Below are 24,107 nucleotides of genomic sequence, written 5' to 3'. Positions count from 1 at the left end.
ATATAAATATTTGGAACTGATGAAACAATCAATTTAATATGGCTTTAATATAGATTTAAAATAATATCATTGGGGATAGTACATGTAGAGGACTTCAAATAAACGAGAATTTTATACCCCTTTTAAATTTTCATTTAAAAGGGTAGTGAAGAACACAGGCTTTACAATGAAATTCTTCATCTCCTATGGTAAAGATGTATAGAATGGGTAAATTACTTTATCAATCTAAATTTCAGAGTTTTTTTTAAATCTGTAAACTGGACTTAAAATTACGTAGTAGACTAAAATGGAAACTTACATATATAAAATCATATGAATCATATGCATGGAAACATTACAGTGTCTGGCACAGTATAATCTTTTAAAATGTCATGGTTATAATTCCCATTTTTAAGGATTCAGTGTGTTCTTTAAAGAAAATAACTTTTAGAAAGGATTCAAGCTGTAGACTTGCATTTTCCCTATGCTGTTTTCTGAATAAGTATCTTTTCCTAGCCTTTGGACAAATAATTGGCAAAAATGCAAAACCAGAATATTTGAAAGCTTGATTGCTAGTTTGAGCTATTAACCACATGACTTTGACAAGCCTCTCGTCTTAACTCAAAAGATGAATTGTCAGAGCTAATTTATGCAGATCATTACTACATACAACACCAAACTATTAAAATAATTTAAAAGATAGAAGCAGAAACCACACAAATTAGTATGTATTAAGGGTCTTGAATTCCATCTTCTATAGCTTCAAAAAGTGTTCCTTTCTTTGCATTTAGGTTTTGCTATTGGATTAACAGATAAGCTTCAGACAATGTATGCCAGTTGATTTGGGGACTTTTCATTCTGTGGCTCATTAATTTCATAAAAAAGCTCTTTTATGTGCCTATTTCCTTTTCTCCAACTAGCCTTGCCCTCATACATCCTGAAATTACAGGTTTATTTTTAATGAACAATCTGGAAGACCAGTTATATCCTGCTAAAATATTATACAAATTGGAGAAAGTTACCAGGGAAGACCTAAATAAAGGCCAAACTATTATGAGTTAGTAATGTCATAAGGTGATTGTAGAGCAGCAGCATCAACATCACCTAGGAACTTTTTAGAAATGCAAATTCTTGGGCCCACTGCCAGACCTACTAAATCAGAGATGGTGGGAGCCATCAATCTTGTTTTACAAAGTGCTCCAGATGATGCAGGCTAACTTTTGAAAAATACTCTTATAACTTTACAAGGAGGTCTGATGGATGCCATTCATTTCTTCTGGAATCCCAGAGAAGAAGTAAGTCATAAGCATACTTCTGTAGAGTATTAAGACCAATCTCAATACTGATGATAATGATACAAGCTTATTATCAGGATTATCTTGGAGATATGTTGCACACCTGAAACTAAGGTAACCTTTAACCTGCATGTCAACCATACTTCAATTAATTAAAGATCATTTTAGGGGGAAAAATTAAACAGTGTGGCATCTTCCTAGAAATTAAATTTTTAATTTTTTTTAAGATTTTATTTATTTATTCATGAGAGAGACAAAGAGAGGCAGACAGCACAGGCAGAGGGAGAAGCTTGCTCCACGCAGGGAGCCCGACGAGGGACTCCATCCTAGGATTCCAGGATTACACCCTGGGCTGAAGGCAGGCGCTAAACCACGAAGCCACCCAGGCTAATTCTTCTAATTCTTTTAGAATTAGCTTCCTTTGGAATTGCCTTCTGAAAAGGGTAACTTATCAAGTGACAAAATGGATCTTATTCCTTTGCAGTCCAGTTTTTTTTGGCCAAGGTTGACTAGCACATCTACCAGTTCTGGCTGTTAGTGATTGACCCTGTGTGAATATCTGATCTTGCAAATGTTCTTAATTCCTGAAGGCAGTTTTTAAAATGGATTTCCAAAGTTGTTTGGTGAAATAAGATTACTTTGAAACCGTGCTTAAATAATACTACTTTATAGCCATATATAATAAAGCATAAATTTGATAGTGTTTCTGGTCTCAGTTGTAGAAATAAGTTCAAAATTCCTATATATAAATCTTCTAAAGACCAGCTTAAAAGAGAAATGAGCCAACATTCTTCAGTATTTATTATATAACAAGGAAATCATCAGGGCACCTCAGTGGTTCAGTGGTTGAATGTCTGCCTTTGGCTCAGGTCCTGATCCTGGCATCCCAGGATTGAGTCCCACATTGGGCTCCCTCTGGGGAGCCTGCTTCTCCCTCTGCTTGTGTCTCTTCCTCTCTCTCTCTCTCTCTCTCTCTCTCTCTCTCTCTCTGTGTCTCATGAATGAATAAATAAAACTTTTTTTAAAAATAGAGAAATAATCTATCAAATGACTAATTTGAGGACTAAGGGGAGAAAAAAATAAGTTTTATAAATATTATAATTTCTTTCATGACTTGGAGGAGATTTTGGGTTATTAAAGTGGGCTTGCTGGAAATCATTCCAGGATAGAGAACTTGACCTATGAGAAAGATTGTTTTATTAAGTTATACCTTTGTGGATTTGGGGGTCAGAATTTGTTCTCTTGTTCTGCTTTATTACTTTGTGTTTGTGCCACCAGAAATTTCAAAGTAGAAATGGGATTCTGGCTTTCATAGAGTATATAAAGATATCTCAGAGTTGGTTTTCAGCCACTGCCAAACAAGAAGCCTTTTTACTGGAACTAATTCCTTTTGATTATCTTAATAGTTGAGTAATTGTGGTGCACTATAATTGGCTCAAGAGTTTTGGTATTTCCTTCCTTCCTTAGAAACCCATGGTTTGGTATTAAAATATGTTAAGAAGATCCTCTTTGATTTGATACTATTATTGTTATTTATTTTTTTTTTTTTTTTATTTATGATAGTCACAGAGAGAGAGAGAGAGAGGCAGAGACACAGGCGGAGGGAGAAGCAGGCTCCATGCACCGGGAGCCTGATGTGGGATTCGATCCCGGGTCTCCAGAATTGCGCCCTGGGCCAAAGGCAGGCGCCAAACCGCTGCGCCACCCAGGGATCCCAATTTGATAACTATTATTGAAATTGAAGGTTTTATTACCTTCAGAGTATAAAGACCAGCATGTTATTGGGATACCTGTAACTGGGAGTTAAGGAACCATTTGACTTTTATTCTTTTTTAAAAGGCAAGTCATTCTAAGTGTGTTTGCATCACATAATAAGAATAATTTCAATGTCACTGTGTAACACATGTCTTATTTTACACATGCCAAAATATTTCACTGCATGATCAGATTCAGAGACCAATGACTCAGATTTTTAGCAGATATGTAAGAGCATTGTAAAATTTAAATTTTGACTAAGTGAATGTCTTTTAGGTTTTCTTGGACCTGACTAGGAGTGATGTCAGAGACTGTAATATCGGATTCTGTGCTGTGGAATCCTACTGGATCTCTTAATCTTGAAATCTAGAAATTCATAGTCAGATAAAGTTTGTCCTAGGAGATGCAATTTGATACAAAATACATAATATAGTAGTTTATATACATAATTATCAAGTAAATAAAATTCCAACTGACAAATGGAATTGTCTTTCATTTTTAGTAGTCTAACATTTGCTAAGTTCTGATTTGCTAGAAGCAGATTTTCAATATGCTAAATATAGAATCTACTAGAATATTTTCTTCTAAACCTAAGCTTTCTTATTGCCTAATTCTTAACTACTAGCCTTTAGTTTAAAGTGAAAGATTCTCAGTATTTATCTAACTATTTTATGAAACCACTAAAACTTTTGGATAAACAAATGTATATGCCATGTGATAAAGTAGACTGGTTGTATTTTCATGTTATTTCCCTGTAAGAAGTAAGACCCATTAGGTGTTTATTAAATACCTACCATGTGTGTATCAGACATTGCAGGATAGGCAAAGCCCCTATGAGTGTGCAGCTTATCTTTTAGAGGGAGGAGATACAGAAAAGGAAAAAAAAAAAACAAAACGTTGAGATAATCATAGAAAATTAAGTGAAATGGTGAAGTGGTGATGTTTTTAGACCCAAAGGAGTTCACACAGCTCCCACTGTGACCTTATCTGGCACTCCACCAGTTGCACTCTGCCTGTAGTTGAGGTGTTTGTAGACCCTGGCATATATGCCCACGTGTAGTTTGAACATTCCCTTCAGAGTCTCTGAGACTTGAGGTTCCTTGTCCCTGCAACCCTCAGCCTGCCTCCATGGCCAGCCCAGACCTCCGACTCAGGTCTATTTTCTCAGGGTGGACTACCTAAGAGTGTCCAATGAGTGGTTGTTCACAGGCTCTACAGATGCAGCTTGGATGTAGAGGATGGAGTGCATGTAGGCATATACATGAGAGGCTCCTTGAATGTGATGGGATCATGAATGGGAAGAGAAAAGGGCAGGCTAGGAGCATGAGGCCTGGAGTAGACTCTCATTGTGCTGTCATGTTCTAGTGCAGATCCCTGCAGAAGTGAATATTTGACGTTCCAGGTTGTTAGGGAGTTATCTTCCAGGTTGTTAGGGAGTCCAAGTACAAATACAACTTTATCAAGTTTATCAAATACAGATTTATTCAGTTGAACTTGATAAATCATTTTGCATGTTTAGATATGTGATAATAGGCCCCACAAATCTTAATAATCTAATGTATAAATAGAGTACTACCTTTAGAAGTCCATTTTGGATAGGATGGTCAAGTAAAGTTTCTCTGAGGAGGTAAAATTTGAGTCAAAGACCTGGAGCATAAAAATGGGTCACCTATGAAAGAACTTACAGAAATAAGTTCCAGGTAAAGTGACTTTGTAGTACAAATGTACAGAGGTTCAAAATCAACGATAACCAAAGGCTCAGTCTGTATAAAGAACAAAAAGAGACCCTTGAAGGAGAGAATGGAATGAGAATACAGATCTGTAGGAACAAGATCATGCCTTAGTATGCTGTTGAAAAGAGTTTGCATTTAATCTAAGACCAATGGGACACTATTGGAGGATTTTAACAAGAGGAATGACAGGTTCTTAATCGCATTAAAAATTACTTAAAACTCTCCTCATGCACTCAGAGTATACGTGAGGGGGAGATAGAATAAAGAAATCAAGTTAAGACTTTTATAGTGGTCCAGGGGAGAAATAATGTTTGCTTCGTCTTGAGTAGTGGGAGTAGAGATGAACAGAAAATAGATGTGTCGTTATCTGTTGAAAGTAAATCCAATGTTTCCTGATGCATTGTATATGGGGAATGAGGCAAAGAAAAGACTAAAGAATGACTCTCAAGATTTTTGGTTTGAGAAACTGGATGAATAGTAGTTACTGAAATGGAGAATTCTCTGAGAGGAACGTATTTCTGGGTGGAGATAGGAGTAGAGTGTTCTATTATGAAAATGATTACTTTTAGATACTGTTAGACATTCAAATAAAGACATCAGTAGGTAATCATTATCCAAGTCTGGAACTCAAGGGTTGAAAATGGACCCTGTTTCTTGAACATACTACCCTCTTCCCACATCTTGGAGCCTTTGTTCCAGCTCTCACTTCTATCTGGTATAATCTCTTCTGGTGTCTTCACCTGGTGTCAGTCTTTGCCTAAATGTCAGCTATCTAAGTGGTTACCTACACTTTTATTCTGTCTCAGTATTTGTGTTGTGTGTCTTTTTTTTTTTTTTTGTAATTTTCAAACGTTTTTAAATTTTTTTTCCTATGCTCAAGGAGCTTTGCTTCTTTCACCTTCTTCAGCCAATGTCTATCACAATGCCTGAATAGATATTCAATAAATACTTGTTGAAATTTGGGAGCAAGGAATCATTCGAGTAGGATCCTATTTCCTAAAAGGAAAGGCAAGGTGCTTGGGTAGATTGCTGTGAGAGACGATGGACTCTTCTCCTGCCAAAGGTTTGAGGGTTAATGAGTAAGATCGAAGGATGCTTGATGTTCAGTAAGCACTTATTGTGTCTTAGGTACTTTGCTGAGCACCTTATAAAGATTTCACTTAATAATTGGAACCGCCATATATGGCAACAACTATTTTTATCTTAATTTTGCAGATAAGGAAACTGAGGCTCAAAGAGGCAAAGTTGGTGAAAATTGCACAGCTATATTTAAAGGCCAAGCAGTTTGACTCTATAGCATCCCTCTTAACCATTATGTAGCACAGAAGGCTCACGCCACACCACGTTGCCAAGGATCTTTCTGTTTCCTTAGCCATCGGAGATACTGAAGAAGATTCAGTGCCACTCAGTAGCTTTTTGCCAGTGTCAGGTTCCAGAGATAAATCCACTCGCCCTACCAAAGGACCATCCAGTGTATACCGTGAGGAAAGACAATTGTCATTTCCTGTATACCTCTTTCTTAGGAGGTCGCCACCACACATGTAGGGTGGAGAGAGGTCCATAGGAGCAAGCCCCTGACTTGCTTCAACGCAAAGACATGTCTCTTCCTTCCCGCTTAGCCACTGGGAAGAAAGCCAAATCCACCTGATACAGACCTCATCTTCCTGTCGAAGGAATTTGGAAGGTTTCCCTCCTCTTCTATTTTTTGGAGTAGTCTGAGAAGAATCGATATTAACCGATTTTTTTTGCTTGATAGAATCATTTTTTAAATGCTTGATAGAATCATTTCCGATGCCATGTGGTCCTAGACTTTTGTTGGTTAGAAGAGTTTTTTTGATTATCTATTCAATGTCCTTATTAAAGACAGTTTTATTCAAATTTTATATTTCTTCCTGGTACAGGAAATTCCTAGTATGTTTCTAGGAATTTATCTGTTTCTTCGAGGTTGTCTAATTTTCTGGCATATAATCATGCATACTATTACAATTCTTTGTATTTATGTGGTGTTGGTTGTTATTTGTCCTCCTTCATTTCTTTGAATCCCTTTTTTTTTTTTTTTTAAACGAGTCTGACAGAGACTTTATCTACTTAATGGCCAAAGTGTGAGTAGGGAACAGCAAGGATAGATGCTAAACTAAAAAAAAAGGGCTAGAAGTCTCGTCTTTTTTGCTCTCTAAAAATAAAGATACTCTCTAGTTTCCCTTCTTCTATTCTCACTGGGTAATAAATTCCTGAGAGCAGAATCTGTACTTTGCCTTAATCTTAAGGAATTATAAATGATAGTGTTTAGAGATGAATCGTAAGTTACTTCTTAAAAGGATTTGATAGACTAAGTTGAATCTGCCTATGTTTCTGGTTGATTTTCAGTTACTCAGTCCAGAACTTGGAAAGGGTCTGTATCAGCATTTTTTCACTTAGGGCACCTGCACTCCTTCCTTTGGGAGGGTATAACTGTTGGCTCTGAGCGTTTTAGTCAAGAAAAATGACACCTTCTAAAGTCAAGATGAATAAAAATGAATTAGGAAATTAGTATATGTACAGAGTTGTACAGCCTTTCCCCCATAATAGTATACTGGTAGATAATTATATAAGTAGAGAAATTCAATAGACATGAATTTTTAAAAGAAATAAAAGTCTCTCTAGAAAGGATAAAAGTATACGATACACATAAAAAAAAAACCTATATCATGTAACTTGCACCTGTAATGAGATATCTTCTAAGGTGATAAGTCTTTCCCAAATAAAAATCATTTTAGGGGAAACAGCTTTTGGATTATTAATTTACAGAGCATTTAAAGAAATATTCAATTACTTCTTAAATGGATTCCATACATTCAGACTACTGTGCATACTTGTCAATAAGGATTTTCACTTTGATGTAACCCTGATAACTTCACTGACAAAGCTGAACACATTCTGAGTAATCCTTGGACTCTAAAAATAAGCAATGGCTGAGATTTAAAGTGGAACAAATGTGCTTAGCAGGCTAAGCAGGTAATGAAGCAAACTGAAAACTTGTGTACAAAAGAAAAGTAGAGATACCAATTATGTCTCAGTATGAATAGTAGAAAAATTATAGACTCTGACAATCATTTTATGTCCCGTATTGTGGCATTTTGTTAATTATTCTAAGATGATATGTTGTGCTGTGGCTTCAAAATAAAAGCTCTGAAATGTCAGTATATTCAGAAAGCCCATCCATCTACTTTAGGTGTTAATCTTCAGAGTGAAAAAAATTTCAAAGCGTGTATTTAAATGTGTGCCTTAAAAAAAAAAATACTATGCTGTTGGATGATTCCTTCCATCCTTTTGACCATGCGGTGGATAAAACTTTATATTTCCACTATTTCTGATAACTAAATTCACAAGCTGGACCTACCTTACATTAGCTCATGCTAGGAAATAGGTTGTAATATTAGTGAGTTGTTTTGCATTTGTTTAAGGCAGAATTATCAAAACAACCTGAAGAGTGAAAATGTTACATTAAAATAGAATTCACTCTTTCCTCAAAAGAACTCTCTTCATTTGAATTTTGAATATGGGCAAGAGCTATAGGGCTAGATTGAGATCCTTCTGCAGTAGTAGAAGTATTTTCTTTAGGGGACCTTTCTTCTTATAGAACTAGGCAGGAATCAAAGTGAAGCATTCACTTACATCACTAATTACTCTGATTTACCTGTTGGAGATCTGACTTTAAGCATGTCCCTCTATCTCCATAAAGCCCTTTAAAAGGATACCTTTAGAAAGAAATGCACAGCCATCCCGGAGGGATTTGGCAGGGCTTGGTTTGCATAATAAATAAGGACCACCTGCACCCTGTGGCAGTCCACCAAGAAGTGCCATTAGTCCCCTGCAGCCCAGGCCAACTGTGGGTAGTTGTCTTCAGCAGGTGAACAAAGGAGAAATGGCTTATTTGGTACTTTGTTCACTTCGTTTTAAATAGCTACTTTTGTGAGGCCAAAGTAATTCTGCGATTTAGGTTTTAACATTTTAAAGCTGTAATTAGGTTTCATTTCTGCTTATTTTTATAGTTCATGCCTACTATTACACCTATTCATGTGCGAAGATGGAGGATTTATAAGAACAGTGTTTTCATGAAAGTGGGAAATACTATAATAATGGCTTAATTTCATTGATTGCTTTTTCATTGTTTCTTTAAATCTCATAGAACAACTGGTACAGAGTCATTATAGGAAAATGGATGGAAGCTTTGTCATATATTATCTAGTGGAAATTAGTGGTCTGGAGACTGAAGTGTGAGCTCCTTTTTTAGACTGGAAATTATATAAAGATTATACAAAATTGATTCATAATTTGGCCAGCTATTTACTTAAAGCCATTTCACTTAATTACAACTTGAAAGTTTTATTGTAATATGTTTTTGATGCCAAAATTGTGAATGTGCAAAATGTAAAGCTTTAAATTAGATTATAATCTAGTAAAACCAGTGAGTGAAGAGCAATCCGGAATTGATTTACATAGCACTTGTTTGCTGAAAGCCCTGTAACCACCAGTCAAATCCTTTTAGGACTAGAATTTGAAACTTGAAATAGAATGTAGGACCCACTTTGCTTCAGTTAATTAAAATTATTAATTGAATGATAGTAGTTCTATGCACTTGAGTCATAGGCATTGTTTTGAGTTATTCCAATTTGGGAGGCAGTGGGAGGCCATGTTATTGGTTAGAAAAGACACAGCCTTTGGAATCAGAAAAATGCAGATTCAAGCACAGTTTCTGTCATCTGCTACCTCAGGAACTCCTTGCTCAGAGCCTCAGAGTGTCCCACCACCACATGGTAGTTCTCGGATGCCCTGGAGAGATTCCTGCAACTTAACCTAAAGTTCTACTCAAGGCTCAGGTTTATCCCAGTGAAGGACATATACAAGGACAAGAGGAACAGCAACGGCGAGATCAGACACAGGCTGACTTGCCTCAATTATGCGGCATTTGCACGTTCATGTCTTCCTTTCCACCTGCAGGCTGCAGAGACATTTGTGATAAGTCATTGCTCAGGAGATCCTCTCTGGGTCTTGGAGTCCAGGGTTTTTAAAGGTAGCTGGTCACACGCTGCCACTTGAGCAGCCGAGGTGAGGACCCCAGACCAAGCCCCAGGAGCACACCATGGCTCCTTGTGTTTGCCTCAGACGTGCCGACAGCGTGTTCATCTTGGCCTGCCTCTCCAGGCCTGTGGACTGACATTACTCAGTAACTTTTCCAGTAGTTTAGCTAAGGGTCATCCCCATGCCTGTGGCAGTAATCAGGAATCCAGTGAAACTGTCCTGCTGTGTGAACCCTTTCCTAATAAGGAGCTGCGAAAGTCCAGCATGATAGAATTGTCCTATAAACCATTTGTGTTTTGTCTCTCCTGTCCCGATGAACCTCCTGACTGCGGTCTGCCCCACTGGAGCACCTGGGATATCCAGAGAAACTCACTGAGCTGCAGGAAGGACCAGCTACCACTCACTTCCGGTTTATTGTTGACTGAATCCTTTGAGTATTGCTTCATCTGAGAATGTCTGTTTATTCTTTTCATACTTAAAAGATAGTTTACCACACTCAGCGGCCGTTCAGTTTGGGTTTTTTTCAACACTTGAAAACTCCTGTGCCACTTTCTCCTGTACCTCATAGTTTCAGAGGAGAAATGTCTCCCGTTCAAATTGGTGTTCTCCTGTAGGTAATGCCTCACCTTTCTAGTTGCTTTCAAGACTTTACGTTTCAAAAGTTTAATCATGATATATGTCTTAGCTTGAATTTCTTTGGATTTATTGTAAGTAAGTTTCTGTCCGCTTCTTGAATTTGTAGGTTTATATCTTCTACCAAATTTGGGGAGTTTTCAGACTTTATTTCTTGGATTAGTTTTTTTTTTTTTTTTTTTTTTTTGGATTAGTTTTTTAATCCCGTCTTTCTCCACTTCTTTTGGAATTCTGATGACACAAATGTTCGATCTTTTCTAATTGTCCCTGTGGCTCTGTTAATTTTTTCCAACCCAATGTCTCTTTGTTTAAATTGAGTAAATTCTCTTGATCTGCCCTGAAGTTCAGGGATTGTATTCTGTTTTTTTCACTTTACCGTTGAGCCCACTCAGTGAGTTTATTTTTGTTACTTTTTAATGTTATAATTTCCATTTCTTTCTCTTTTATAACTTCTCTTTCTATTGTTGAGATAATCTATGTTTCCATTTGTTTCAAAAGAATTTATGATTGGTGATGGCTGCTTTTAAATCCTTATCAAAATTACATCTGATCTGTTTACATGTTGGTGTTAGTTGACTGCTTTTTCTCACTCAGGCTGTAATTTTCTTATATACCGGTGTGATCGATGGTTTTTTATTGTACCCTGGGCATTTCATCTATTTTGTTGGGAGACTCTGGGTCCTACGTAAATCTTTTATTTTTGCAGGACTCACACTCACATTGTTTGGGTTTAACATGCAGGTGGGGGATCCCTGGGTGGTGCAGCGGTTTGGCGCCTGCCTTTGGCCCAGGGCGCGATCCTGGAGACCCGGGATCGAATCCCACATCGGGCTCCCGGTGCATGGAGCCTGCTTCTCCCTCTGCCTGTGTCTCTGCCTCTCTCTCTCTCTCTCTCTCTCTGTGACTATCATAAATAAATAAAAATTAACCCCCTTTCTTTAAAAAAAAAACAAAACATGCAGGTGGACTGTGGCTTCAATGATGGTTTAATTTTCAGAGTCTTTGTGGTGTTTTGTTTGCTGGTTTATCTGGTTCCCACTTGCTCCTTTAGTGCTGTGTTGGGATGGAAATAATTTCTGTAGGTTGGGCTGCCAGATATTTCACTGTAGGAGAAGGGAGTATCAGGCACATGAGTTCTTTGGTTCTTTGCTTGTCAGTATTTCCCTGCCTGCAGGGAATACAGTGCACTGTCTGGGCTGGGTGCTTGTGGTGTTCTCTCTGTCAGTGTCCTCAGCTGCCTGTGTCTGGACAGGAAATAGAAGTCTTAGGTCTGTAGGGACAAAGAGGCTTCACAGGCCAGGCTACTGTTTGTGGTGGTATTTTCCTTGAGAGTACAGCCCAGCTCGCTTGGTATTTCTTGGTGGGGGTAGAACATATACCACTTTCATAGGAAGAAAGAGACTTTCCAGGTTTAGCTGCTTGTGTACAGGCTCATCTTACTAGTGCTTCTGCCCCCCCCCCCCCCCCCCCCCCCCCCAGTATTCTTTCACAAAGCAGGGGAGTTTCTGGTCCAGAGCAAAAGAGTGTTTCTTCTGACGACTTACTCTTGTCCATCCACCTGCTGTTGGTGCTGAGTTTACCTGGTATTGGGGAGGACTACCGTTTGATCCAGGAGAGATGAGTTTCCCTGGACTGCCTTCTACTGTGAGGTAGAGAATCGAGCCTCCTTCTGTTGTGTTGATGAGACTTAAGACACCCTGTTATGTTGTTCCCCCATTCCTGGGGTCCAAAGCAATTCAATTCCCTCACCACCTTTCAAAGTTCTTTCACTGTCCCTCACCTTATCTCCATGGTTTTTAGTTGTACTTAGTGGAAAGGAGCAGGAAGGATTGTATTTACACCAATTTGTCTAGTAGCCGTTTCATTTTAATTTCTTGTTTTGAGGAGGCTATATAATATATATTATGTATCAGTATAGTGGAGCAAATGCTCGCATTTAAAGAAAAAACTAATGGGTTGAATAATAAAAATTTAGGGACTCTTGGTTATGAAATTAAGTGAATACTAGATGGCTTGTCATTTAAAACACCATGGTTTGGTCAGAAAGTGTACTTCTAGTTTTTCATCCAACACTCTTCTCCTTTAAGATTTCTTTTCTTTTATCATAATGTTGTATTTACTCTTTAGAAGATTCTCCCTTCTTTCTATGCTTTTGCTGCATGTATTTTTCTCATTTTAGTGTATTAGAATTACATTCATGGTCAAGGTTATCTCAAATTCTACCTTTGTGAAGCTTTTTGTGATTTCTCTAGCAAAATACGTTTTTTTTCCCAAGTCTTTATCATCTGCTATATTTCTCATGTGATATTTTAAGTAACATTTTGAATAGTGTACTCTAAAAGTTTATTTCATTTTTTTGAAATGTGCTTTCTTCGAGAAGCAATGCTAGCAGTGATTATTGGTAATGTATGGAACGTATAGATCTTAACCACCATTTAAAAGGGTCTAATGGAATATACACATATGCTTTAGGAGTTCTGTCTTCAAATTCTAGGACTATGTTCCTCCCCAGCCTTGCATCTTTTCCTTTCCAGTATAGTCCCATAGAAGTGATGGCTTGGGATGGAGGGATGGCACAGTCGGTAAGTGTCGGACTCTGGATTTCAGCTCAGCTCATGGTCTCAGAGTTGTGAGATCAAGCCCTGTGTCAGGCTATATGCTGGATGTGGAGCTTCCTCAGGTTCTCCTTCTCTCCTCACCACCTTTTTCTTTCTTTCTCCTTCTTTAAAAAAAAATAATAATGATAGTGACTTGGGACCCATTGCAAAGACAGCATGGTAGACTAGGAGAAAATTTGTTGGGAGTGAACTAGAAAAACAAATCCTTTAGTTTGAGAGGAGTCTGGAGAGAAGGCAGGTGTTGGTAGATGATGACAATTATCAACTAGTAGATAATAGAAACATGGATATTTCTGCGCAGCCTCTCTGCTTCATTCATGTACAGTTATATATACCCTACTGTGTCTCATTTTTCTACCCAAAACAGCATTAACTTAACCTTTTTTTTCCCCTTTGAAGAGTCCTGGAGAGTAGCATAGAGTTTTCTTCCCCCCAAACACTGTGTATGACTTCTGACCACCTAGAGCAAGAGCTTTATGGTTTTCTTTATTTAGTAACTTGTAGAAAATTAAGGGAAAGTTATTTTGAGAAACCTGGGAAACTTTTCCATGTGTTGTGTGCCTCTTTTAACCATGTTCTTTATATGGACCACATATACCTCAGTGTTCAAACTACATACTATTCACACGTTTCTTTCAGATTCGACTTTCAATATGCTTATATTAAAGTCCTTAAGAATAAAGACCATGTTTAATTTAGCTTTGTGTTCACTTATCTTAGAATTTCTAGTATAACTGAGCATATGTATATATACAATAGGATATGTTTGGGGCCAGGCTCTGAGCTTCCATTCTTTATCCAGCATGCTACTTCAACATTTTGGCTTTCTTTTAGTAAGTTGGCATAGCATGGTATATTCCAGACTGTTTTGTCTTCTTGTTGTAATACAACTGTGCCACAAGTGAGTCCTGGAAAAAAAATCTTTCCTAGTAGTCTCTCTGAGTAGAGTGAGCTCATTTGTATACACTATGAGCTAGACCAGACCTCTTGACTGCTCTGCTCTCTTCAGAAGTCCTGCTTTCTTCCAAAAGAGGGTATTTACATTTTGTTGTCTTATTGCTATGGTAGTAGCAGACTAGCTTTGAACAGTGTCTCAGGTGTGTATTTCTAGTTTTCACTATTCTCTTCACCATTTATATGGTAGTCCCTTTTGGGAAAGGAAAAGAAAACGATGAATCTCAAGTCAGTTAATTTTTGCCATTCTGGGGCTAGAATGAATGAAGTTTGAAGTTGTAAGCTATAATGAATCCACTGAATAAACTTTCAAGTTTATATTACACTAGTATAAACAGTTAAATATACTTACTGAGTTTCTTCAGCATACAGTTGCTTTTTAGGATTCTTTTTAAAAATTTGTCGTTTAGATGGTGTATTTTGATAATTTACATTTAATGTAATTATTGATACATTTGGACTTAGGACTACCATTGTATATTTTATTCTGTTTTTTGTTTTCCTTTCCCCTCTCTTATCTTCTTTTGACTTATTTGAACACTTTTTTACTATGCCATTACATTTTTTTCTCTTGTATTTTGATTATGTTGCTTTGTAGTTTTATTCTTTGTTTTTTTGTTTTGTTTTGTTTTCTTGTACTTGCTCTAGAAACTCTCAAAAACATTTAACTTTTCACAATATACAAAAAAATCAATACCCTAACACTTCAAGTGGAATGCAGAAATGTTATTACAGTGTGGGTCTCTATACCTTTCCCTCCTTGTTGTACTTTTCATATGTATTGCATCTAAGTCGAAAAATTCATCAGAAAATTTTATACTTTCTGTTTGTCAAGCATATTTTAAAGAATGCAAGAGAAGTAAAGTCTATTATATTTACTCATCATTTTTGTTTTTATTTCATTATCTCTTTTGGTAAAGAGCTTCATTTAGTGTGTGTGTGGTTGTTTATTGTTGTTGTTTTACCTATTGCCTGCTACTTTCAAAATCAACATAATCTAAAGGTAGCCCAAAAGGTCTTGACTTTTGGGTCTTCTTTTTTTTTTCTTTTTTAAGATTTTATTTATTTATTTATGAAAGAGAGAGAGAGAGGCAGAGACACAGGCAGAGGGAGAAGCAGGCTCCCTGCGGGGAGCCTGATGGGGAACCTGATCCTAGGACCCCAGGATCATTCTCTGAGCCAAAGGCAGCTGCTCAACCACTAAGCCATCCAGACATCCCTTTCTTTTCTTTTTTTTTTTTTTTAAGGCCATTTCAAGCTTTTTTTTTTTTCTTAGAATTTTTTATTTTTATTATTTATTTATTTTTTTATCGGAGTTCAATTTGCCAACATCTAGCATATCACCCAGTGCTCATCCCATCAAGTGCCCCCAGTCACCCCACCTCCCCTTCTACCACCCCTTATTTGTTTCCCCAGTTTCCCCAGAGTTAGGAGTCTCTCATGTCTGTCTCCCTTTCTGATATTTTCACTTATTTTCTCTCTTTTCCCTTTTATTCCCTTTCACTATTTTTTATATTCCCCAAATGAATGAGACCATATAATGTTTATCCTTCTCCAATTGACTTATTTCACTCAGCATAATACCCTCCAGTTCCATTCAGACGTCCTTTTCATAACATAAATTTAACTTTTCTAACTTGACTTTTGGCCTTCCCTTAACCTTGATTTAGCATCGCAGCTATTCTTATTTCAGTAGCTCTGGAACAAAAATTTGGGATTTTCTGGCTTTTGTTCTTAAATTTTATCTAGTGTTTTTCAGTGGTTTGCAGGGAGAAAGTTGATGTGATCTTCTTATGTTACCACTGTTTGAAGTGGAAAAAGTTCTCAACAAATCAGTTTTGTAACTTTAATAACTCTTCTGCCTGTCAGACTTCATTTTTTTTAATAGTATACTTTTGTTAGTGTATGTGGAGTGGAAATTAAACCCAAAAGTGCTACTGAAATGAAAAGTAGCATTTTTGTAATATTTCTTTTTTACATTTTTCATTTAGAAAAATCAGCTTTATGGAAATAGTTTACATGCAACCAAATTCACAGGTTTTAAATATATATAGTTCAATAAAATATCAATAAATTGAATCTTTCCATAAACCCCCCAAATTCCTTCTTGGCAGTCCATCTTCCTTAACCCTTGCCTTAGGCAACCACTGATCTGATTTATGTCATTATAGATACGTTGTCCATTTGTAACAGTTTATGTAAATGGACTCATTATGCCTGCATGTATTTAAAGTATATTTGGCTTTAGCTAGCTTGGCAAAATGTTGTGCAAAAACCTCTGTTTCATGTATTTGGGATAAATTCCTATTTATTGCTGAATAATAACTAATTGCCTGACTACACTTTTTCTTCCTTTTCTTCTCTCGATTCCCCCAGGCTCCTGTTTTTCCAGCCCTCTTTCCTTTCATTTCTTCCTTTCTCTCCTTTTTTGCTTCATTATTTGTTCCTTTTTCTTAAAAAAAAAAAATATATATATATATATATATACACACACACCATAAATATGTGCCTTTTTAACCTTACAGTATTGTGTTGTTTCCTAGCTGATTTTTTTTCTAGATGAGATTTTTATATGATAAAATATTCCCTATGTAGTAATTAGTTCTTGAGAGCAGATAATAGGATGCTCTTTTATAATGGCATGTTTGCATTACTAATCTTGTGTATCCTAGTGATATTGTAATTGATATTTGTTGCTTTATATATGGTATAAGAAAATACTTGGGAAAGATAAGGACCTACATGTAAAGAGTGTCATAGACAGCTAAAACTCTGGCCCGTTTACATGTGGAAAAATTAGCTGTTAGTAATGTAATCTTAGATGATCAAGTGGGAATTGGACATTTTGCATTGTACACGAATATTCTCTCAAGTACTTATGACACAACTGTTATGAAATGACAAATTTAAGTATAGCCTAAGCTTTATGATGGGAGGGAAAGGGCATGTTCTGTTTTGGTTACAAGGATACTGTCATTTTGAAGGCTGAGATTTCTGATAGAAGTTAGTAATGTAGATTTTAAAGTCCAATTGTTTTAGTAACATTTCTTAAATTTGTTTCATAACCTCCTGAAGTTACAACTGGTTAGTATGCTGTTGATTTAATGGTCTGAATGAAATACCCCTTAGTTCTCTTGGCTACAGCCTCAAGTGCATCTTACAGGAAATGCACTCTTGCTTGGGCTAAAAAGGTTGTTCTTTTTCTTTGCCCTAGGATAAGAAATGGGTTCTCAATCATGAAGATGTCACATTGGGAGAATTACTGGGCAAGGTACGTAGTCAGCTGAGCTAAATAACCACAAGCCTTTACAGTGACTTTGCACTCTGTAGGTTTCTCCGTTCTCTCCAAAGCCTTTCTTACATTCCAGCATGCAGCAAGGCACATCCCACGTGAACCCAGAAGAACACAGTACCACATCTGTTACAAATACTGCAGTATTCAGTGGAGTAGATAGGTGAAAGTCTTTGACAAGTTCAAGGATGTTTCCTGGCTTTTTAAAATAGTCTGTTTTCCTCTGGAAGGACTTAAACCGTGATGCGTTCATTACAGTGTGGTAAAGCCAAAACTAGTGATCAGAGATGGGAATGAAATGGAGGGTAACAGAAGTTTAAACACCCAATAGTTCTATTCCATTTGTTTCTGGTTACACAGGATAGCTCAGAAAAAGTGGCTTACTGCTCTCTGAGATTTCAGGATCGTGTATAGAATCACAGTGTGTGACAGCACTGAATGCATGATTTCAGTCTAACAATTATGTGGATAAGACAGCTTTCAATATAAAGATTCATTTTATAGCTAGTTCTGGTAGTGGTCAGAGAAGGCAGCTATATAGGATGAAAGTCCTTTTTTTCCAGTCTAGTTTGAAGTTTCTTCCAACTCCTAGGCCATATGAAAGTGTATTATGCTTAATAATAATGACAGATATTTGGTAATCATTAATCAAATGGACTATTTGCAAATTTATTAATTGCTGATTTATGATTGAGTCCCAATGGGTAAATATTAACATCTTTGTTAATGATTTAATTGATGTTTTCTTTTTGAGAGTTTGAATTGAATATAGGTTTATAGTGCAATGTAAAAATAATATAAAATTCACAAAGTTTAGAGAAAACTATCATTCATGTATTTGAGTGATCAGTACTAGACTTAAGGCTCAGCATTTTAAGTGAAGAAAGCAATGATTATTAATTTTTTAATTCAAATGTCAACTTGATGAATTGACAGATTTTTCCGGTTGTTTTGTTTTGTTTTAAGCTCTGATGTATGTTAACAAAGTAAATCCCTGTTGAAATAATCCACTTTGTAGGATTCTTCATATTATTTAAAAATATCCTTTCCAAATGGGAGCATTAAATTGCTTTTAAAAGCAGTTTCTATTGACTGCTTATACTTATTAGTAAGTAAATTCTAAAGAATCTCAAACTAAAAGCAGCAGTTTATGCATTTATTTCTTTTGTGATGTGCTCCTCATTCTTAAGGAAGTAGTCCTTCTTTCCATTGCTTTAGGTCAGTAACAAGTACCAGTAATTGGGCCAAAAATTATTACAAAGAAATTTCCATGAAAATATAACTAAAAAAAATTGTAAAATAAACCACTTACTGAAATAGAATATATAGAAAGGACTGCTTTTTTTTTTTTTTGTACCAAGAAAAAAATATTTTCACTTAAAAAGAAATATTTCAGTTATTTTTATGTTTGGTTTAATATGTGAGATATGGTACCTTAGGAGGGATTTTGACCTTTAGATTGTTGCTAGAGCCATTTCAGAGAATAACATTTTCTCAATGACAAGGCAGTAACACGAGGTTATTTTAAATAAATTTAATCATCTTAATAAGACTGCAACTTTAGAGACACTGTGTAGCTTAATTTCAGCTAATATTTTTGAGTATAAGCTAATTTATGATTTAATCTTTCACTACCTATTCCTAATGAATATTTACAGTATACTTCTTCAGAGTGCATGAGCAAAAAAGAATTCATCATGGTTTCTATACTAACAAACTTGGAAATTCAGTGGTAATAGAAGATTGAGATAGGAACTCTTAACTTTTTTATTCTTTTTTATTCTTCAGTATATAATTAGACTGCATTTACTATATAGTTGGTATTCAAGAAATATTTTCAAAACTAACAAAAAAGAAATTTTACTCACTCCTGACAGATTTATTGATTGTCTCCTTTGTACCAGGTACTATTGTAGACGTTTGGGATACATCAGCCATCAAAGCAGACAAGTTATCTTATGGAACTTACAGTCTAACTAGCAGGGGAAGATGGATAAATAATAAACATAACAAATAGCTAAATTTTATAATATTAAAGTATTCTAAGTCCTGTGAAAAATGTAGGGAGATTGGGAGTACTGCTGGCCAGCAATGCTGTTTTAATAGGAAGTTCTGGGTACGCTTTATTAAAATTGTTGCTTTTGTATAAAAACTCAAAGGGATTTTAGCCATGAGGACATCTCAGAAAGAGGGTTCTAGGAGAAGGCAATAGCCAAAACAGATTTTCTTTGAAGAGCAAGACAGACACTTTGGCCATAACTGAGTTCAGTAAGCAGGGAGGAATGTGATAGGATACGAAGTAGGTGAGGCATTAAGGGTGTAAATCGTGTAGAACCTTGTATGTAGGCCATTATAATTGCTTTGGCTATGATTATGTATGAAAAGATCATCTAGTAGATGACTTTGAGTGAGGGGTGACTTTGAGTGGAGGGGGCAGCATGATCTTATTAAAAAGATCACTGTGGCTGTTGTTTGAGTATAGACTGAGAAGTTGACAGGTTAGGAGGCAATTGCACTCACCTAACTAATAGATGAGGTGGTAGCAGGGGAGGTGGTGAAAACTTGTGAGTTCTGGTTATATTTTTAATGTTTGAACCAACTGAATATCCTGATGGAGTCTGTGTGGGGCATGAGAGAAGGTAGGTGTAGCAAGTTTACGGCAAATAAAATTAAAAGTTAGGTTTTGGATATATTCGGTTTTATCTGTTTTCTTCTAATGAAGAGGTTGGGAAGACAGCTGGCTCTCAAGTCTGGAGTTTAGAAAAGAGATCTGTATGAAAAGTACAAATTGGCAGTGGTAGCGTGTATATTTGGTAGTTATATGTAGCAGTTATTTCAGATTTTTAATTGAATATATTTGACATAACATGTACATTTAAGGTACACAATATATTAAATCAATAAATTTATATACAGTAACATGATTGTCATTGAAGTAGTAGTTAGCTCTGTAGCACATTATGTAATTATTCTTTCTTTTTTTGTGGTTGGAAAGTTGTAGCCTCTTAGCAAGTTTGATTACAACATATACTGTTTATGTTCACTGTCCTGTGTATTAGATCTCTAGTGCTTGTTTCTCAAAAGTTTAGTTTATGCCCTTAGACAATGTCAGTCCTATATGCCCCCGCCATCCTCTGTAACCTCCATTTTACTCTGTCTTTATGAATTTGGCTTTTTTAGATTTGGGTGGTTTTTTTTTTTGGCTTTTTTAGATTTCATAAATGTGATAGTATATATAGTATTTGTCTTTATCTGACATCATAAAGTGCTCAAGTTTCATCCGTGTTATGGCAAATGGCAAGATGTCCCACATTCTTATGGTTGAATAACATTACGTTGGATATATACACCATATATAGATGGCATTTACAGCCATAAGACTAGATGATTTCAGTACGGAGTGTTTCTCTATCAGAGGAGAGAATCAGAGGCTGAACCCTGGTCACTGTGTTAATATGAGGCTTCAGACAAGAGAAGAAATCACCAAAAGAGGCTGAGAAAGCAATCAATTACAAAGGTAGAAAACCAGAAGATCAGATGTCTTGGAAGGCAAGAGAAGGGAGTATATCAGGGAAAACAGAGTAGTCAGTGATACAGAATTATGCTGATAGGTCAAATGAGATGATTACTGGGAATTAACCATTGAATTTAGTAACAATATGGCCACTGGTGATTTGGCTGAGCAGTTTCCTGAGAGTGTTTTAGCAGAAAGCCAGATTGGAATAGATGAAGAGAGAACAAGAAGAGAAGAATTAGAGATAGCAAGGATGAAGCTCTTTGAAGCTTTGTTGCAAAAGGAAGTTAGAGATACGTGGTAGTAGTGTCGAGAGGATGAATTGTGTTTAACCTGAGAGACCCCTAACTCTGGCAAACAAAGGGCTGCGGAAGGGAAGGTGGGTGGAGGGATGCAGTAACTGGTTGATGGGCACTGAGGAGAGCACATGACAAGATGAGCAGTGGATGTTATATGTTGGCAAATCAAATTTAAATTTAAAAATTAAAAAAAAAAGACCTCAGACACAACAGCATGGTGGTTTGCAGTTGGAAATAATTTAGGGAAAAACAGGTGATTTTAGAGGGAGAGATGAGAATTGCTGGAGCAGCATTAAGAGCTCCCTGGAGGGTTGTGCCCGTGAATTTAAAGGGAAACCAGTCAATGAGGTTGTGGATTTTCTTCAGCCACATTTAGCATCATAGGTGCAAGTTAGACAGAGTGTTGAATTTAATCAGGATTGTAGATTTGACAGGGGAGTTTTATAGATTAAGAGGAGCAATGAAGTTGAGAATGTATGGTAAGCAGTTATATTTGCTGACTGTACAATTTAAACTGGATAAGGAGGGCAGCCCGGGTGTCTCAGCGGTTTAGCGCCGCCTTCAACCCAGGGTGTGATCCTGGGTAGAAAGCTGGGATCAAGTCCCACGTCGGGCTCCCTGCATGGAGCCTGCTTCTCCCTCTGCCTGTGTCTCTGCCTCTCTCTCTCTGTCTTCCATGAATAAATAAATAAACTTTAAAAAAATAAAAAACAAACTGGATAAGGAAGGAAGGGCATTAAGGGTGGTGTTAAACAACAAAAGTGGTAAGACCTAAAGACTCAGAAGTTCCCATAGAGTCCATGGATTTTTGGCGTCTAGATACTAGAGGAAGTAAGTTGCGAATGTAGAAGCCAGCCAGAAGATGGGATGAATAAAATAAGTATTACAGTGGAGTTCATTATTGGCAGCTGTTTTGTTTGTTTTTATTTAGAGAAGGGGGGAAGGGACCAAGGGAGAAGGAGAGAGAGAATCTTAAGCAGGACCCACATCCAGCGTGGAGCCCGGGACAGGGCTTAATTTCAAAACCCTGAGATCATGACCTGATCTGAAATTAGGAGTTGGACACTTAATGCACTGAGCCACCCAGGCACCCCGACAGTGGCAAAGTTTAAGGTATGATCCTAGAAAATAGGTTGGAGTAGAAGATTATTGGAACAATTATATTCAAGAAACTGAGGGTTTGAGGAATTAGAAGGTACTTTTAAGTGTCTATTGAAATTGATAAGAGCTAAGACAGGAGTAACACTGGGTACTGTGTTCCAGGAGTTCAAATTGTTAATAAACAAAGGAAACTATTTTCAAATTCAGTAACTGAATCTGAAGGGGGCAGTGGATATATAATCAAATGATAAGGTTTCAAAGCTTGGTTTTTGGGAATGCAGGAGGGAAAATGGTTTGAAAGCAGTGACAGGGAGATAGTTGACTTTATATCATTTCCAGGGCAGTGGAAGGAGGAGGGGTGACAGGGAAATCATCACTTCAGTTCAGAAGGGAAAAGGAAGCTCAGCCACCATTTGAGTGCTCAAGTGAGAGCCAAGTTGGTTAGAATAAAAAGGTGAAGAGAATCACCGAAGAATACATTGAAGATAAAATGTCAATGATGATGGGCCGTGAATTTCAGTATGAATGAATTCCAAAATAGAACTACCCTATAACCCAGCAATTGCATTACTAGGTATTTACCCAAAGAATACAAAATACTAATTCAGAGGGAGGGATACATGCACCCCTGTCTCTATAGCAGCATTATTTACAACGACCAAGATAGGGAAGCCTCCCAATTATCCATCGATTGCTGAATGGATACAGAAGATGTGATATATATATATATATATATATACACACACATACATACATATACACACACACACACAATGGTATATTCAGCCATAAAAAGAATGAAATCTTGCCATTTGCAACAACACGGGTAGATCCTGTGGGTATAATGCTAATAAGTCAGAGAAAGGTAAATAGCATATGATTTCACTCATGTGTGGAATTCAAGAAACAAAATAAATGAACAAAGAAATTAAAAGGCAAACCAAAACCAGACTCTAAGTATAAAGAAAAGTTTCCAGAAGGGAGGTGAGTAGGGGATAAGTGATATAGGTGAAGGGGATCAAAAATAGACTTAGGACAATGAGCACTAAGTAATACGTGAAATTGCTGAATCACTACATTGTTGTACACCTGAAACTAACATAACATTGTTAGCTCCACTGTAACTTAAAAAAAAAGAAGAAGAAAAGAAACTTTGCTGACAGAAATTAAATGTAAAATGTAAATAAATGTACAGATATTAAAAATATATATTGAAATATTTCAGCAATTTTAAGTTTATTGATGACATAAAATCTACACACCTTGAACTAAGAGTTAAATGGCTCAGGGCACCTGGGTGGCTCAGCCAGTTAAGTGTCTGACTCTTGTTTTCAGCTCAAGTCATGATCTCAGGGTTATGGGATTGAGCCCTGCTTTGGGGCTGCAAGCTCAGCAGGGAGTCTCCTTGAGATTCTCTTCCTCTGCCCCTCTCCCTGCTCTCTGAATAAAACTAAACAAATCTTAAAAAAATAAAAGAGTAACATTGCTCTTAGAACCCAAACCGAGGGACACCTGGGTGGCTCAGTGATTGAGCATCTGCCTTCGTTTCAGAGCATGATCCCCAATGCAGGGATCGAGTCCCTCATCAGGCTCCCTGGGGGGAGCCTGCTTCTCCCTTTGCCTCTCTCTCTCTCTCTCTCTCTCTGTCTCATGAATAAACACATAAAATATTAAAAAAAAAAAAAAAAACAGAAACTCAAACCAAATAACCAGCAGGCTCCTAGTTCAGTTACTTCTTGCTCAACAATAGCATTGACGCTTATTTTAATGCTTTAATGCTTGCATATTAGTATTGTAATTATGTAAGAAATAGATATGCATACATAAAAACTTGAATACTAAAAAATTAGTTTTCTAGATCTTCTTTGTAATA

The 24,107-nt window shown here is 36.7% G+C and overlaps 1 protein-coding gene across 6 annotated transcripts in view; it reads left to right on the top strand.

Annotated features, from left to right (window-relative positions):
* The window catches only part of FER (FER tyrosine kinase), a 435,215-nt gene that overhangs the window by 254,482 nt on the left and 156,626 nt on the right, over positions 1-24,107 (top strand). For 5 of the 6 annotated variants that reach the window (XM_041752267.1, XM_041752262.1, XM_041752263.1 and 2 more), the window contains one exon: positions 17,243-17,299. The exons of the other annotated variant lie outside the window; for it this stretch is intronic. In XM_041752267.1, coding sequence (XP_041608201.1) covers positions 17,243-17,299 — 57 coding nt within the window. The remainder of the gene's footprint in view (positions 1-17,242; positions 17,300-24,107) is intronic. 6 annotated transcript variants of the gene reach the window in all.

This window comes from Vulpes lagopus, chromosome 4 (assembly GCF_018345385.1).
Source record: "Vulpes lagopus strain Blue_001 chromosome 4, ASM1834538v1, whole genome shotgun sequence".
Classification (NCBI taxonomy): domain Eukaryota; kingdom Metazoa; phylum Chordata; class Mammalia; order Carnivora; family Canidae; genus Vulpes; species Vulpes lagopus.
Note: the sequence above shows the minus strand (reverse complement) of the source record. Positions and strands in the feature narration are given on the sequence as shown.